This window comes from Cheilinus undulatus, linkage group 10 (assembly GCF_018320785.1).
Source record: "Cheilinus undulatus linkage group 10, ASM1832078v1, whole genome shotgun sequence".
In the NCBI taxonomy this organism is placed as follows: Eukaryota; Metazoa; Chordata; class Actinopteri; order Labriformes; family Labridae; genus Cheilinus; species Cheilinus undulatus.
This window is the reverse complement of record NC_054874.1, coordinates 9972245-9989144: the sequence shown is the minus strand read 5'-3', so window position 1 is coordinate 9989144 and position 16900 is coordinate 9972245. Positions and strand designations below refer to the sequence as shown.

Sequence of the window (16900 nt, the reverse complement as noted above, 5' to 3'; positions counted from 1 at the left end):
ACCTAGGTGAAGGCTAACCAGCAAAGTGACAAGATTTCAGCAATGTATTTGTTGAATTATAGTCTTTTTTTTAATCCAATCTTTACAAGATTAAGGGACATTAAAAACAAATCCAGTCAGCCAACCAGAGAAGTAGAGTGAAATACATATTCAACATCTGATGAAAATCTAGACATCTCATGCTGCAGCATACGTGTACAAGAGCTTCTCAAAAAATTTAAATATCATGAAAAGGTTTAATATTTTTTGTCACTCTTCTGAAAGTGAAACCCATATATTGTATAGACTTGTTACACACAGGGTGAAATATTTCAAGGGTTTATTTCTTGAAATGTTGATTATGGCTTACAGATAAGACAACCCAAAATTCAGTGTCTCAAAAAATTAGAATATTACATAAGATCAATTAAAAAAGGATGCTTTAGACAGAAATATCAGGCTTCTGAAAAGTATGTTCATTTCTATGCCTTCAATAATCGGTTGGGCCTCCTTTTGCATGAATTACTGCATCAATGCGGTGTGGCACTGCCCAGGTGTAATGGAAGCCCAGGTTGCTTTGATAGATCTTCAGGTCATCTGCATTGTTGGGTCTGGTGTCTCATCTTCCTCTTGACAATACCTCATAGATTCTCTATGGGGTTCAGGTCAGGCCAGTTTGCTGGCCAATCAAGCACAGTAACACCATAGTCATTGAACCAAATTTTAGTACCTTTGGCAGTGTGGGCAGGTGCCAAGTCCTGCTGGAAAATGAAATCAGCATCTCCATAAATCTTGTCAGCAGAAGGAAGCATGAAGTGCTCTAAAATGTCCCAGTAGATGGCTGCGTTGACTGTGGACTTCATAAAACACAGTGGACCAACACCAGCAGATGCCATGGCAGCCCAAATCATCACTGACTGTAGAAACTTCACACTGGACTTGAAGCAACATGAATTCTGTGCCTCTCCACTCTTCTAGGTCCCAGAGTTTGGAGGAGGAGGGGTCATGGAAACTGCAGTAGAGTTTCCATCAAATAAATTGTAGTGGTTGCAATTGGAATTTGGTATGCAATTTCTTGAGTGTGGATAGACCAGCTCAGAACCACTGATCTTGTAGTCTCTACAGAAGAAATTATTTGAACTGTAATCTGCAGGCTGCTGTCTTCTGCAACCCTGACCCTTTACTGCACTAAGTACAAATGCATGGGTACAGTTGGAAATCTATTAGATCACACACTTGGTGTGAAAGATTTCGAAACGCTGCAAGGGAATGCAAGTAGCCCTGAAAAGTATTTGTGGGCCTGGGTTACAATTAGTATATAAGGATACTTCCTCCACTTGTGTAAGATTGCCCATGTTTGAAATCGATGTCACCAGGTTTAATTGTTAAAAGTGTTACCACCCAGCCCCTTTCCACCATTTAGATACCCTACAGTACTGATAATCAACTGGGGGCCACATCAGGCCCTCAGAATCTTGATTAAACTCAGAGAACATGCTGAGGAAAAAAAATTGCTTTCTTTAGGGTATCTTCTTTCTTTCCCTTTTGTAATCCCTACAGATATGTAAGTAACTTTACAAATAAGTGAGATTAAAACAATATTTTTAAAGATTGGGCTTAATGTTTGATCAGTTTGACAAAAATCTAGTATTATTCATCTTTAATACCAATAAAGATGGATGACACTCCTAAGTCTATTCTTGAATTAAGTTTCTGATTTCTGCAAAAATGAAACATTTCTTGGGGCTTGAGTGTTTACTTTTCATTGCTTAGGAATTAAAACAAAAGACCCGTTTCCTGCATGGTAGCCCCAGAAATTCAAGGCCTAAATCCTTGGTTCTCAAGTTGTGGATCAAAGCTATTTTCAGTCTGTCGTGGATGTGCCTTGAAGAAAAACGTGCCTAAAAGCCTTTAACATGCTTTTATTTTGAAGGACGTCTCCATGTCATTGTTCCATCACATCTTTGGTTCCTTGTCAAAACTGCCCCTTCTCGTTTTTTTTAAACGTTTGGTTTTGATTTTTTTTTAAACGACAACTGTAAAGAGTTGGGTCGCGATTTATCATCAATGAGGTGGTGGTGGGTCCTGAACTGGTCCTGATACTGGACCACACAACCAGTTGAGAACCACTGGCCAAGTATCTCTATTGCCCCCTTGTGGCTGGCTGCAGCTTAGGTGGTAGGGACTGAGTTTGCTGTTAAGGGCTAAAAAAGTGGTACCTTTCAAGGAAAATAAGATTATTCAGACAAATGTGTTTCTTTGATTTAGTTGATTTAGCAGTCCTGCCCCACAGTGGCTGCATAGACATGAGCTGGCCCTTGGACAAACGTAGATGATAGTCACTGGCCTACTTTGTACTGTCTGTATTTATTTATTTAGGATTTTAATGCAAATATTTTAGTCTGAAAAAGCAAAACTAATATGTAAAAACGTCAAAAGTTCAACGTTCGAAAAATGAGTGACCTTACAAAGATGGCACCTTGGTGTCGTGCATCCGTTTTCCGGGCTTTCGTCACTTTGACGTAAGACGCACGGACGTTCACCATACCATCAGTTGGCGTATGATAACAATAAACAACCCTGAGACAAGAGATACGCACCAACAGGACTTGTCGCTTCAATTCGACACAAACATATTGGAAATATGAGCCGAGACAGCTACAGACATTTGGAGTAACGTCTCGTCAAGTATCGGGGGCGTTTTGTTGGTCCTGATACAAAGGATTTTCTAGTTTTTTGTGTCAAGCCTAAGGGAGAAGTAGAGTTACGGTTTACCCCTTCCTTAGCCCCCTTTAGCTAGCTGCGGCTCATTCCTTGTTTTTGCACACTTTGTGTTACTTTGTTATGCAGTTGCCAGAGGACTGTACTTGCACTCGTTCTCCTCCGCCACCTCTTCGCTCCCTCTCCCCGCTCTCTCTGGCCCTATGTCTCGCTGGCTTTTCCCCTGGTCAGGCTCAATCAAGAAGCGGGCCTGTCGGTACCTTTTACAGCACTACCTCGGTCACTTTCTGCAGGAACGACTGAGTCTTGACCAGCTAGGCTTGGACCTGTACAACGGCAGCGGAGTCATCAAAGAAATCAACCTCGATGTCTGGGTGAGTGTTTTTGCTTGTCAGCTCCGCACCACAGCAGTACTCATCGTGTGTTTTTGTCAGACTCGTGCACCCTTGACTGTTTCGCAACTGCTCTCGAGTTCAACAACAGTCTCTAACGTCATGCTCACAACCTAGATCGCATTTCTTCGAGGAAATGCACTTATGGGAAAGACATCATGAACCCAGCAAATGAACTGAGTATCTCCTGAGTATCTAAGCATTGTGAATAAGCATATTTCCTCTTTCATGGTGGCCAAATACTTCTCTAGCTTAATAGGCCTGACTCCAGAGTGATGAGACAGAATTGAAACCAAGTGTCTCCTTACTTTTTCTTTCTTTTTTGCTGACTCTTTTATCTCCATTTGCAGGCAGTCAATGAGCTTCTGGAGTCACTTGGAGCTCCTCTGGAGATAGTGGATGGCTTTGTGAGCAGTATAGCAGTGACCATCCCCTGGCAAGCTCTCCTGACTGATCACTGCACCTTAGAAGTTTCAGGTCTTCAGATAACATGTCGACCAAAATATCGCACCAGTAAGTTCTTTAATTACTTTCTGAGTTAAACTGTGGGAATTCCCAATCATTAACTCAGTGTTGGTCAGGCACAGAATGATAGCGAGCACTTGCAAGACTTTATCAGATGTGTAATTGCTGTCTTAATGGACATGATCCAGAACCACTATCATTGCAAGGACAGTCTGTCCTTCTTTTGTTGTTATCAAACTTTTCTTGATGCAACACTCATTATGCAGGTGAGCAGAGAGAAGGGTGTATTTGGTATGACTTCATGTTTAAGTGGTAGAACATTATATATAAAAAGGCCAATCTAATAGATCTCTAAAGCCAAACATTGCTAACCCAAAATATTCAGATCACCAAAATATGTGAGAAAGAACAACCAAAAATCTGAGAGTATCATAACAATCCATAATTGCCAGGGTTTTTTTTTAATCAGTTGTCTTTATCATTCATATATCAAGTATATTTTTGAACTGATTTCTTGCTGAGGGCTTAAACAATGCAACATGGATCTTCAGGTTTGAATGCTTAAAGCATAAAGTCTGATCCCAAGCCTGATCTTAAATCATCAGTATTCATGTGGTTATGTTTGCACTAAGGTGGGGTCTGGGACTCCCAGGGTTGGTCATCAAGCATGACCTCCAGCATGCAGCTGGCTCAGGAGTGCCTGAAGGAACCCCCAGAGGCATCGGAGGAGCCCCCTGCCCAGCTGGAGGGGCTTGAGATGTTTGCACAAACCATTGAGACGGGTGAGTCAAAGCCGTCTCTGTATAAAAAAAGAAACGTTTGTGCATGACTATCATCAGCAATATTTTCCCAAAGATATAATGAACAATCTGTTCACAATGGTATACAACACATGATAAAAGAATTAATTATAACCTTTGCATGTCCCACTTGTTTGTCTTTGTAGTCCTTCGTCGTATTAAAGTCACTTTTATAGACACTATTGTTCGCATTGAGCACCAGCCCCTGGACCTGGAAACAGGCGTTGCCTTAGAGGTGCACATCAAACGGTAGGTGCCAGAAATTAGCTACAAATAAAAATAATATTTTAGCACTTTGAATTACTGTTACTGTATGCTCTTTATATTCAGATTTGTAGGGATGCACTGATGCATGGTTTTAACATTGTTATTAGCCCCTATCTGCCTTGCAGACAAACATTATCCAACAGGAAATGATGTGGCATAAACAGATCCCAATACAGTGTTTATCTGTTGCGTCTAGGCAATGTGATGCTGCCATCTGGAATAGCTAACAGCTCATTGAAAGATTTTTTTTTTAATCAGTAGAAGAAGTCACATGTTAGAAAAACACTGATCTGCTTTCTCAACACGAGAGCAAACGTTGGCATAGTGGGAGTGTTACACCAAAAGTGGTGATGAAAATCAGTGGAATCTGCATTGGCTAAGAGTGTATCCCATTTCTACCCCTTAGCCCTTATCTTAGCCCTACCCCTTGGTTTTGCGCGTTCACGTCAGGTGAAGTGGTGTCCCAATTCTCTTTTTAATCAAGGGGTAGGGCTAAGGGCCAAGGGCTACACAGCCCTTGAAATGAAGTTTTTTCAGGACCACACTTGAAACCAAGGGGTATGATGAATTTCCCCTCCATGCACTGCATTCAGTTGCAAAATGGCACAACAGACTACAAAGGAGGCGCATAAATAAAAAAATATTTTTGGCATAATGATTACAGAAAACACACACAACACTGAGGATTGAAGTTAATAGTATTTTGGTATCTACATGTGTAAACGAGGGTTATTAATTCTGTAAATAAGTGGAGAAGATCAACGCAGTATGAACAAGACGGTCAAAGCTTTATAGTCACCTCCAATGACGCAGCTGTTTATCGGCAATGTGTGATGATGAACAGCAATCAAGTGGCGTCTCATTTCTTAAGGGAAGGTTTTTACCCCTTCCCTTACCACTCTGTTTCGAGGAGCAAGGGGAAGTGGTAGATGAAGGGGAAGGGCTAAGTGGTAGAAATGAGATTGGCCCTTAATCATTGTTTTATTATCAGTATCAGCCTTAGATTTCACAGTTGGTGCATCTACAGTGATTTGAACTTTTTATCTAGGTGTAGAATTCACTGTTCGGTAGCATTTTGATTTGGAAGGGATTGATTCCCAAAAACAGAATCCCACATCATATGCATGTATTTGCTGCTGAACCAACGGATTAAGACAAGCTTATGGGGCCTTTAAAATGCTGCTTTGGTGGTCATTTTTATTGTTTAGTTTATATTTTGTTGATAAGAATGCTTGCAGGAGTTAACTTGGTTGATTTATTCTGCTATAGGGATAGAGGGTGATGGAGATCTGGGTGGATTGGAAGTCTTTCTGTGGATATGTAAGAAGAAACAACACTGGATGCAATCTAGAAGTCTACTATAATTTTTACTTTAAACACCAATGATGGTTTGAAGTTAGTAGGGTTTGACACAATCCTTTTGATTTTTGCTTTTTGTCTGTATTCCTCTCTCTCTTCAGAGACACAATTAGATGAATGTTGCATTTGCGGTTGTTTAAATATATATCTGAATAAGGATTTTTGTATTTGTGCTGAGATAGTTTCACTGTAACAGTGGGTTGGTAACGCTGTGATGTGGAGCTCCTTTGTCAAGGTGCAGCTGTGAACAAGTGCTCTTAGAAGAGGGTCATAAAGGCATAAAAGTGACCTGCAGCCCTGTTAGAGAGGAATGCAAACAGGAACATTGCCTCTAAAGCACCTCTTGATGCTGTAACTTCAGTATCAGTAAAATGTTTCGAAAATGTTTCTTTTCATCCCAATTTTTTTGTTGTATTTTACATTTTATAACTCAGAACAGGGGCTTTAACTGTCCGTCTGTGATTGGTAAAACCAAAATTCTAAATCAGTTTTCCTCCAGGAGTGAGAAAAAGTAAAATGGACACCAAGACTGAGATCTCATCTTCTCCTTGCTCATCATCAGATAAGCAGAAGAGGCCCCATCCTCTGTTATGAATGCTCCATGGCCGTTTGTTGAGATGGCCACAGTGTGAGGCTCATTTTAAACAGGGTCAGTATAGACCAGGTCATTCACCTGAGCGGGGTTTTATCAGTGGCTGAAAATAACTTCAGGCTGAACTTGAGGTGTTGTCAGTATTGGATTATATGTGAGGAGTTTGTGACCTTGACTTTGAATATTTAGAATAGCTTCAGCCTGTTTTCACCCAAAAATCACTTGTAGTTGAGTTGATGCTCAAATATGTGCCAGAACTATTAAAGCAAATAGTGCAGGTTTCACCCACTTATTTGTGCCATCATCAGGTGAATGCTGAGTGTCTTTCTTTCTTTCTTTCTCTCACTGGTTAACGTCTCCTCATGTTGCCATTTTCAAACAGTGACACTGCTGAACCCTTTTTGTTTTCATGGATTGTTGTCATGTCTGAGCTGGATGGTTGAGTAGATCTGAGGTCGGTGACCAGAAGGCTCTGGTAACCTCAAAAGCTTGAATTTTTAAGAAAGCTAGTTTGATTTCAGTGCAGCAAGTTCAGGTGTTTTGTTTATTAAATGGGGCCTCCTTTCTGATATCAGAGCTTTACCTCAGCAGCACAGACCTCTGAGTCAGTGAACAGATAACATATCAGGTGCCTATTAGAATGCTATGGTTGAAATTCTTTATTTAACACTATTGCATAATTTCCATGAATAGTTTGACAGAGACCATTTGGCTGTTTTTTTTTCCTGACAATGAAAACTACTCATTAGCCTTTAAGTTTTCTGTCAGTACAGGTCAGTCTGCTTCTTTATTTGCTAAATGCAGCCCTTTTTCAGTTCTAAATAACCCCAGGTAATTCCTCATATCCTAAATGATGACTGTTTTTGCTACAACATGAGTGATGTGTTTAATTGTTTGCACGGTGTTGCTCCAGGCTGGAATATTTTGACGAGGCAGTGCGGGATCCAGCCAGCCAGACTGCCGTGCCTGTCGACATCCACCAGCCACCCGCCTTCCTGCACAAGATCCTTCAGCTGAGCGCAGTTCAGCTGTTCTATGACAGCACCGGCACAGCACAGGTGATAAAGGTGTCTTGTCTTTTGCTTGCTTGTTTTTATTCCCTTTTCTAGTTGGATTTTTCAGACTAAAAATAGTCATTCTTTTGAATTATTTTTTGGCTAGAACTCAAATTTGCAGTTTGTGCCTCTGCAGTAAAAATCTAATATTCACTAGTGTGGTAATGTTTAAACTTGGAGGAATGTGTCACTGTTGCAGAGAATGTAGCATATGTCTTTTTAAAATGAAAAAAGGAGCATCCTAACAAAATGTAGCCTCTTAAGGTACACAACCATAAACAACTAAGAACCGAAACTTAAGATTCAGCACTCCTCTAGGCATTTTTTATTTCTGGGCCTGGCAGCTCACAGATTATGATGAACAGGTTTCAACCCGGTGTTCCTCAATGTCGTCTTAGGGAAATGTGTTGTGTTGCTGTTGCTGTATCCTCGGTGTAATCTTGTGGCATATTTTACAGATTACCACGTTTCATTCAGTGTCTTCCTTTTGAAAACAGAAGCACTATCAGAGAGCAGATTCAGTGCTGTTTTTATTGGAACTAAATCGTCCATCTCAAACAATCATCTCTCGCTAACTCACTTTGGCTGTTTATTGACCTTTTCTGCTCTCCATGCTTTCCTCCCTCTCCTTTTGATACAAAAACAAGCATACATTGAAGGAGAGTTTTCTGGATGAGTGGGGATGTGTGCTGTCTGCTGTGAGAGAGGTGTTTGGAGACAGTGGGAGAAGCAAAATTCCAGAGAATTGCACTGTTTAAAACCGCCAACAAATCACTGAAAACACCAGTAATGTACAAGTCACTTTTTGCATTTTAATCAGGTGCAGAGGACTGAAGTTTCAAGGTGCACTGTGTCTTTATCAGAGTCAAACAATAGTGGTGGGTTTTAAATTTAAATACTCTCCTACTTAGGACTGGGCAGTTAATCAAAAATTAGATTAATTGGCAATATGGTCCAATGCCATTTTTAAACAACAGAAATTGCAGTATTTCTTTAACCTGAAATGTTAGTCAAAATACCATTTAAAAACTTTTTTGCAGCAGCAGCAGCTGCAGAGATGTTATGCATTACATATCATGTCATGATTCAAGTGCCATTTTTTTGGAATAGTCTATACTATTTGCTTTTTATAGTCTACTTTTGTCATTTTTGTGCGTTTTTTTTGATTAGTTATGATGATGACATAAAAATTATCATTCTCTTCAATACAAAAATTCATATCCAATTTGCAGTCCAAGTCAAAAGCATTACAACTAGATTTTAAAATTGTTCAGCCCTAGTGTTATCTAATATTGTGTTGGTTATAATATAGAATGATTTATTGCTTGTTTGTTGGAAAATACATAAGATGAGAAACTTAAGGAAAAATTACATATCACATCATAATTGCAATACCCGGAGGGAAAAATTGCAATTAGATAATTTTCCGAAATTGTTCAGCCCCACTAATTATATAGTGTCAACCCTGATTGGTTGCTTAGAGTGGGAAGTCAGCATGCAGCAAACCAATACTATGACAGTACTCATGTCTAGCTCTCTAATACAATCAGAAATGCACAAACATATTTACAAAAATATACACAATATCTACAATATGTACTATATACATAGACTGACAGTCTGTGAAGATAAGTTGTCATCTACAACAGAACAACACACTACAAAAAACACGAAAGGCTAAGTTCTTCATTGAGTCCAAATGGTTCACCCGTGTTGAGGGTGTATTTCCTAAACGAATGTGTAAATAGTTATATTCTCCAAAGGGAAAAAAGGTTTATAGGTGATTAACTTTTTTCATTTGGCATAGTCCACAACCAGCAGTTTCTGTGCGGCTTTGTCACTCTTTTAGTACCTCCCATTTCCAGCTGCACATCTACTCGTTATAATACGGTAGTTAAGCTCTCAGCCTGCAGTGATGAGACTGACTCACAGATTGCAAGTCACTCTGCCCTCCTTCTCCTGACACTTGTAGGCCTCACTGTGGAGTATTTTCAGTCAAACCACCACTCTGCAAGGTGTATTAACATAACAGTAACCATCTTCTTTATTTTGTACACTGACGACTGCAGAAGTTCCCAGCCAGGAAGACATATTCTGAAGTTTGCGGATGATGAAGTGATAGCGAGTCTGTTACAGGGGGAGGACGTCGCACCTGGACAAGTGGTGGATGATTTTATTCAGTGTTTTGATTTTTAAACCTAAATAGCTGATTTTAGAAGAAACTCAAATCCACCATTCTTAACAACAACTAATGTGGAGACTGTGGAGTGTTACCAGCTATTAACATCCTGGTATGGTCATCGACAATAAGCTGTCTTTCAATTAAAATTCTGACATTTACAAAAAATAGTTATGAGTTCCTCCCTGATGTAATCTGTGATGAGCAGGTGGTTAAGCAAGACAGAGACTGAGGGAAAAAAGAGGGAAGTTAAGGAGAACGGGAAGTAACACAGACTGTGTATGACATTATATACGGCCTTTTTCAAGACATTCTGGGTTTGAGACAGTACCATGTGTCTGCCATGTCTGCAGCAGCTGAAGGAATGGTGCTTGCCATTGTGTCATCTGTGGAGTGTGGTCAGTTTCTTACCAGACTCGGGGGTCATGTATGATGTGAGGAATGACATCCAGCTCATACTGATCATGTGACAGAAATACAAAATAAAAGTACTGGGCACAAGTCTCAGACCTCGAGTCCAAGTCAAGTCTGAAGTACTCTTTTAGTTGCTCTTTTAGCTTGAAAAGTTGTCCTCATTTTAGGACCCCAATGAGGATGAACATCCTGAATCTGCTCGAGAACAAGATGACGATGAGGAGGAGGAGGAGGAGGAAGAAGATGAGGAGGAAGAAGAAGAAGAAGAGGTGAATCCCAAGACTTCTCCCTGTCCTCCATCTCAGCCTCTGCTAATCGGAAGCTGCTCTGGTTTCATCGAGACCACTGTCAAGATCAAACAGAACGACATGCTGCCAGGACCAAAGGTCTGCCTCTCTGTTTTCTGTGTGCCAGTGATTGCATCATTATGTTTAAGGATTATTAGAAGCAACTGTGCCCTCATATTTTCCTCTTTAACCTGCCTTTTTCTCTGTGTTTATCAGTTTGAGCTGGATGGGAAGGTGGGCTGTGTCCACATGCTGCTGTCCCCAGATCAAATAACTCATCTAACAGATCTGCTGGCAGCGCTCTGTATCGACACAGGTACGATCAAACACAACCACAGGGATGAACATTCCTTTATCCAAGGCCAAGGTTATGCCAGCCATTTCTGTTTTACCTCCAAGCACTCCACATGTGATCACAATTTAACTCTTAAATGAGAGCTCTGAAAAAGTGGTCTGATTTTTCGTTCTATTCGTCATTGCAGATTGCAGTTTTAAATATTTTTGGTGTTTTATTTGAAACCTCTGTTAAACAGCTGAGAAGTTTCAAAGGGCATCATCACAATTTCCCCATGGTGTTTTCATGTAGCACTTCTGATCATTTCTCGAAAATTACAGAACTAAAAAAAACAGAGATACTGGCCGAAAAGAAATCACTATGAAGCATTTTCATTATAAGAACAGAGATTGGATAATTTCTAGTAGTTGTGTGTAGTTTATTGTTATGGAAAAGACAAGCAGCAGCCCAAGGTACACTGCTGCTGAAAAACACAAAATGTCTAAGAAATTAAAGCAATATTTCAGTATTTTTGAAGTTGGACTGTACGAGGTACCTAGCAGTAGTTGTGGCGTTAGCCTCCAATGATTTCAGTGAGAATTGCTCTTTTAAGAAGGACTTGCTTGTTGTACAGGCCAGGAAGCTTGGCAATAAAGTGTAACAGATGGGTACAGTTTCTCTGTGGAATTTGGCGAGTGTTTGGTAAAAATTGGCCATTAAAAAATGTTGGCGCAAACGTACGCACTATTGAAAACTTTTGAAGCATTTTATTTTTACTCAGAAAGCCTCTGTGTTTTTGTCACTGTGCAAGCTTTGGCTACTGGTTATGTGCTCTTGCATTACAATGTGTCACAACACATATATACATATATCATATATTATATGATATGATATTCTAGAACCTAAGACCAGCTCACAGAGATTCTATTTATTTTGCAGCTTATTCCAAGCTGGGGGAGCAGCATACTAATATACCGTTTTCACATGTTCAGCATTGACTTTGACGCAACTAGAAAGAATAAGTGCTGGGGCGGAGGCAGTGTCATTGTTGCTAAATAAGATCAGTAATTTACTTACTTGATTCAAAGATGAATGGACTTTTTCATATCTCATATCTAATAAACCTGCCAGAGAACATGGGGAATCTTGTGATAATAACACAAATAAATAATAAAGAAAATGGGCATTACAATAACAATCGATTTTCTTGTGCTGCATTCTTTAATTAATTAATACAATCAAAATAGAGCTGCAGACAGTTCCTTTAAAATCTTTAAATCCTTCTTAAAATCTTTTCCTATATCTAGAAACTGTTTGGTTATAGCAAAGCTTTGCTTTAACAATACATGGTTTTAAACCTCTGGAAGGCTGGAGGAATTTCAATGGTTAATGATTTTATTGCCTCTTCAGATTTTCAACATTCAAACAAATTAGAAACCTGTTACAGTGTGCAGTTGTAAAGTTTGATTCTTTGCATATAAAAAAGAAACAAAAAAACAAATGGAGGCTGAAAAGAATCTTATTATATTCACTCAGATTAAAAGACTGTGCTGTTTCCTCTGAGGGTCACAGTAAGAGAGTCAGGTCACAGACATCTTCAGATGCCTCTTAATGCCATGCTCTAATCCTTGATAAATTTCCCTCTCAGACACTTTAATGAATCTGTTGCTTTGTCTTCTTCCCTCCAGAGCCAGAGACGAAGCATGGCGGCATTTGCAGTCGTCCATTAGACTCAGACGACCTGCGGATGATTGAGGAGGACCTCAGCAAGCAGCTTGGTTCCAGCCCCAGAGACAGGGAGTGGGATGACGAGCCAGACATGGAGCCCTACGTCACCGGCCTGGAGAATGGAGGTAAAAGAGAGGAGCACAGGTCTGCTCATAAACTGTTTTTTAATGACTGTAACATCAGCAAGCCTGCAGTTTGTGACTAACCAAGCTACTGTGGGTAAACTCAGGCAACGTTTTCGTTTTAGATATAAATCAAGTATTCAAACAAAATGCACAGGTGAGCATTGGGCCTTAGTATTTGTTCTTAGCTGCGCTGCAGAGATGCGTTCTTGACTTGTTGACTTCAGTGAAAAATTTTCGGAGGGCAGAAAATTGAATCTATCAATGTTGCATCAAAATGACAAGTTAAAGAAAAAATCCTGTTGCTTTTTTCCTTGCAGGAACTTGACATGAGATTTACCTTTGCTATGTAACCTGTTTGTGTGTTTTCCTGCAGAAATGTTTTACTCCATGGGTCCTGCAGGGATGAACAGCAGTGTGACATCGGTACGCTCAGGCAGCGAGCTGTCAGACAGCGATATGGAGTCATCGACACAAAGTCTAGCCAGTTTCACACAGCCTGCAGTGCTCTCTGCACAGGTACACAGAGTAGGCGTGTGTGTGTGTGTGTATGTTTAATTTTATGCTAGCTGCCTTTTGCTTTTTCCTGTTCATATTTTTTTAAGTTGGACAGTTTCTTCTGACCTAGCAAAGCCGATAGATTGGCCAGATTCCAGGTCTGTTATCAGGCAGATCCATCTTACAAAGCTCTTATCTGAAATGATTGAACCAGGTCTGAGAATGGTCCGAAACAATCAGCAGCATTTGAGGAGAAGGAGGCGGTAGCTCCTTCTGTAAGCTGGCAAAAAAGCAACTGTGATTAGCGAGATGCAGATTTAGTACAGCTGCCGTTGTTGCCAGAATTGGGCCACGTTTCCTTATTACAAGAAGAGCAAAAAACCACACCAAAAGATTTTCCTTGGCAGAAAAGATAAGTTAGCTTGTCTCCTGACCAGCCTTGGCATGGGTTTAGTTAACTACATGCTCTTTTTAGGTGCATGAGACATACTATTTAATCAACAATAATTTAATTCATATGAATAAATGGGCAATATCAGAATGTTTGGCAAAGTATACTTTCTTTTTCCTTGGAAGTATTGTGTTAACTATAATCAGGATGTATCTATAATAGCTCATCCAGTTATGTTTGGTTATTAAAATGATTATGATTTGGGGTTTTGTATGTGGAGGTTTTTTTATACTTTCTGAAATGAGCCGTTTTTGATTTTCGACATGTTTGTCTGTTTAGGTTGTATTCTATGTATGTATGTATGTAGAAGAAGAGCCAGTGCTAGTGCTAATGAGGATCCTAATAAAGAAAGAGAAGAAAGTTTGTAATAGTAATGGGTGGAGTTTAGTTGTACTGTAAGGTGGTAAACAGTGGATTAGCTTGGATCTAGCTACAGCTGCAGTTTTGACAACTGGACCCTATTTATTTATTAAAAGCAGAGCAATGACTTACATTGTCTTGGTGGAAAAGATGTTTCTGCTCTTCTCCAAACCGGTATCAGCATTCGTTTGTCTCACCGACTGGCTCCACTGATAGTTAGCAACCATAGCGGCTAACTAGCAGTGATGAATGATGCAGACAGAGCATTCATCCAGAGATTTTTTCCAAAGGATGGATTTGAGTGATATCTCATGCGTTGAATATGTGAAACAGTCTATCTGGCATGTCAGATTAAAGTTTTTTAGAGGTTTTTTTTTTGCATTAAAAAAACATAAAACTAGGTTTCTGATTTCTACTTTTTTAATTCCTATCAGGGCATGGTGAACTGTCCCAGGAGGTATCCTGTAGCAGGCTGTCTGTCAAGTTTACCCCAATCAGGCATGAGGACCAGAGGTAAAACCACTGCACTCCTATGTGAAGGTGTCTGTGTCTGGAATATCAAGTCCTGTAAAATCCTCAGTGTGTTCCTTAGATTTAATCCTGCTGTTTCAAGGTTTACTAGACTGTCTTTTCCTACCTTTGCCCTTTTAAATCAGAAATCCCCTATCTATCACAGCTTTACACAGATCTATTACATTATAAAAATATTGTACCAAAACAGTCCTGAGATACTTATCCATTCTAAAGAAAGCGTATATCCTATCCTCCTCTGTGCAGGACGCTCTCACAGCGGCCAGGCGGAGCAGCTGAAGCCCGATGCTTTGTTGCGACTGACCCTTGGTGGCCTCACTCTGACGCTGCTACAGGAGGACCCGCCCTCCAGGCCAGACGGAGCCTCGTCATTGGCTCAGGTGTCACAGGTGTTCTTCAGGGAGCTGGCGTTCTTCAAAGATAGCATGTTCAGTGAGAGAGACTTCCATCACTTGAGAGGCGGTTTTGCTAAGGCCTGTCCACACTCTCATCTCAGGTAGAACAACACTCAGGGATGTTTATTGTTTTTCTTGGGGGAGGAGTAAAATTCATATGTATAAAAATACTGTAAAGTCGCTCCTTTCCAATCAGATTATGGCAGGTATATTTCTTGAACATGACAAGCCTTGATAGAGTTGAACTTTTTTCCACTTGAAAGGATGTCACCTCACTGAAATGGTTCTGTCCTACACAAACACAGACGCATGCTGCTGTTGAGAGTGATGGCGTAATCCTCCTCTTCTCTGTTTCAGAGTGACAGGAGCGGCAGTGCAGGTTGCTTGTGAGATGCGGAGCGGGAGACGCCACAGTCGAGCTGTGACCTCTGACCTTTCCTTCAGCAGACTGGAGCTGCTGGAGTGCCTCTGGGAGGACGGAGAGCCTCAGTACAGCGAGGTATAAAATTTCTCTTTATCTGTCAGTGTTTTAACCTTTAAGACTTAACATTTACATAACTCCATGCAGAGATCTTTTTTTGTTTGACTGTGATTCATAAGTCTATATTATTCTATTTTGGTCACTAATCTTTTAAAAACAGCAGAATTTTTACAAGAGGATCTAATATTTCAATCTTGAGATGCCCCTGCCTAAGCTGTCATTTATATTACTTTATATAAGCCAACATGTACTTTATGTCTGTCAGCATGAGCCATAATAGAGCACAAAAACAACACATTATTTTTTCTTTCAGTTGCTTCAGTTCCAGAAAGCTGGTTTGTTCACAGTTGGAGCTGCAGCAAGACCATGTGCCCAACTTCACTATGGCCTAACTGAAAAGCACCTGCGCAGGGTATGCCTCTATAAACTCACACAACATTGGTACACATGTACACATGCTTAAAGTTTGATAAAAAAAAAAAACTTATTGAAATTGCCACAGTGACATCAGTGGAGACATAAGGAAAGATCAGAGACCATAGAAGATTTTCTTAGTTTATTAAAGATGGCAGGTCAACAGAAAGGTGACAGACTAACGCTCCTATCTTCCTCTTCCTCTTTATGAATGACACCACTGTGACTTTAACATGTTGCATACATTAAGCACAAAAGGTAATACTGGATCCAAACATGGTGATGAGGATTAGACTTCAAGGTACTGGTTAAAGCCTGAGATGCTGTTTATAAAAAATCAGGTATGTCAATGTATCTGTTGGCTCAGAGCCATATCAGTTGTTCTAAAATCTGCATCCTGCATGTCATCTATTTATGCTCTAACCTTCTATGGAGCATTTCCACTGACCAAAGAGGTACAGTGTACTAGCTTTTTGATAAAGAAGAGTTTTAGGCCTACTTCATTAAGTAATGAGGCAGTCTGACTCCTAGTGCCAAAACTAGAAGAGCAAGAGGAGGGAAATTTGAAAAATAAAGGCACCACCTCCCTACTCGAGACTTAATAATAATAAGACACTTTGAACTCTTTGACTGACATTCTTTAAACATGTTTGATTTTTGTGTTGGATTACAGGGTAAACAGCGAGTGGTGCGGCGGGAAAGTGTAGTTCGGGTGGAGCTGGCAGAGCTCAGCGCTGAACTGGACCTGGATATCATCAGCCGTCTGGCAAGCCTCAGTAAAGCCTTCAGCCACTGTCCCACACAAACCACCGGTCCTGGACTCATGCAGGTGGAGAACAGCACACATTTGTGCAAAATTGTTTTTTTTTTTTTTTTTTTTTAGTCAATCTACTGATTGTCTTTCAAAGACACTGAGGGTGACATTGGGAAACAAACACGATTTTTTTTCTTTTGATGTAAGGGAGAAACTCATTCAAGCAACATTTTTGTTTGTAATTGATTATGGGGAGACTTGGTACATGCATGCTACATCATCCTCTGTGAAAATGTTGGACAGAGTACAAAGCTGCCTTGTGATATTTCTCTAATCTGGGTTATTACATAGAGGAGGACCATGGATAGCACTGGGAACAGGG

At 40.2% G+C, this 16900-nt stretch overlaps 1 protein-coding gene across 2 annotated transcripts in view; it reads left to right on the top strand.

Moving 5' to 3' along the window:
• The first annotated feature begins 2538 nt into the window (after nt 1–2538).
• Nucleotides 2539–16900, top strand: part of atg2a (autophagy related 2A) — a 33569-nt gene continuing 19207 nt past the window's right edge. Inside the window, exons 1-14 of one of the 2 annotated variants that reach the window (XM_041797270.1) lie at nt 2539–3074; nt 3443–3605; nt 4190–4339; nt 4504–4606; nt 7489–7633; nt 10391–10609; nt 10727–10826; nt 12473–12637; nt 13011–13153; nt 14378–14456; nt 14721–14970; nt 15227–15368; nt 15664–15762; nt 16438–16593. In XM_041797270.1, coding sequence (XP_041653204.1) covers nt 2904–3074; nt 3443–3605; nt 4190–4339; nt 4504–4606; nt 7489–7633; nt 10391–10609; nt 10727–10826; nt 12473–12637; nt 13011–13153; nt 14378–14456; nt 14721–14970; nt 15227–15368; nt 15664–15762; nt 16438–16593 — 2085 coding nt within the window. In that variant the 5' untranslated portion in view covers nt 2539–2903. Of the gene's footprint in view, nt 3075–3442; nt 3606–4189; nt 4340–4503; nt 4607–7488; nt 7643–10390; nt 10610–10726; nt 10827–12472; nt 12638–13010; nt 13154–14377; nt 14457–14720; nt 14971–15226; nt 15369–15663; nt 15763–16437; nt 16594–16900 lie in introns of both variants that reach the window. The other variant, XM_041797268.1, reaches the window with a different exon arrangement.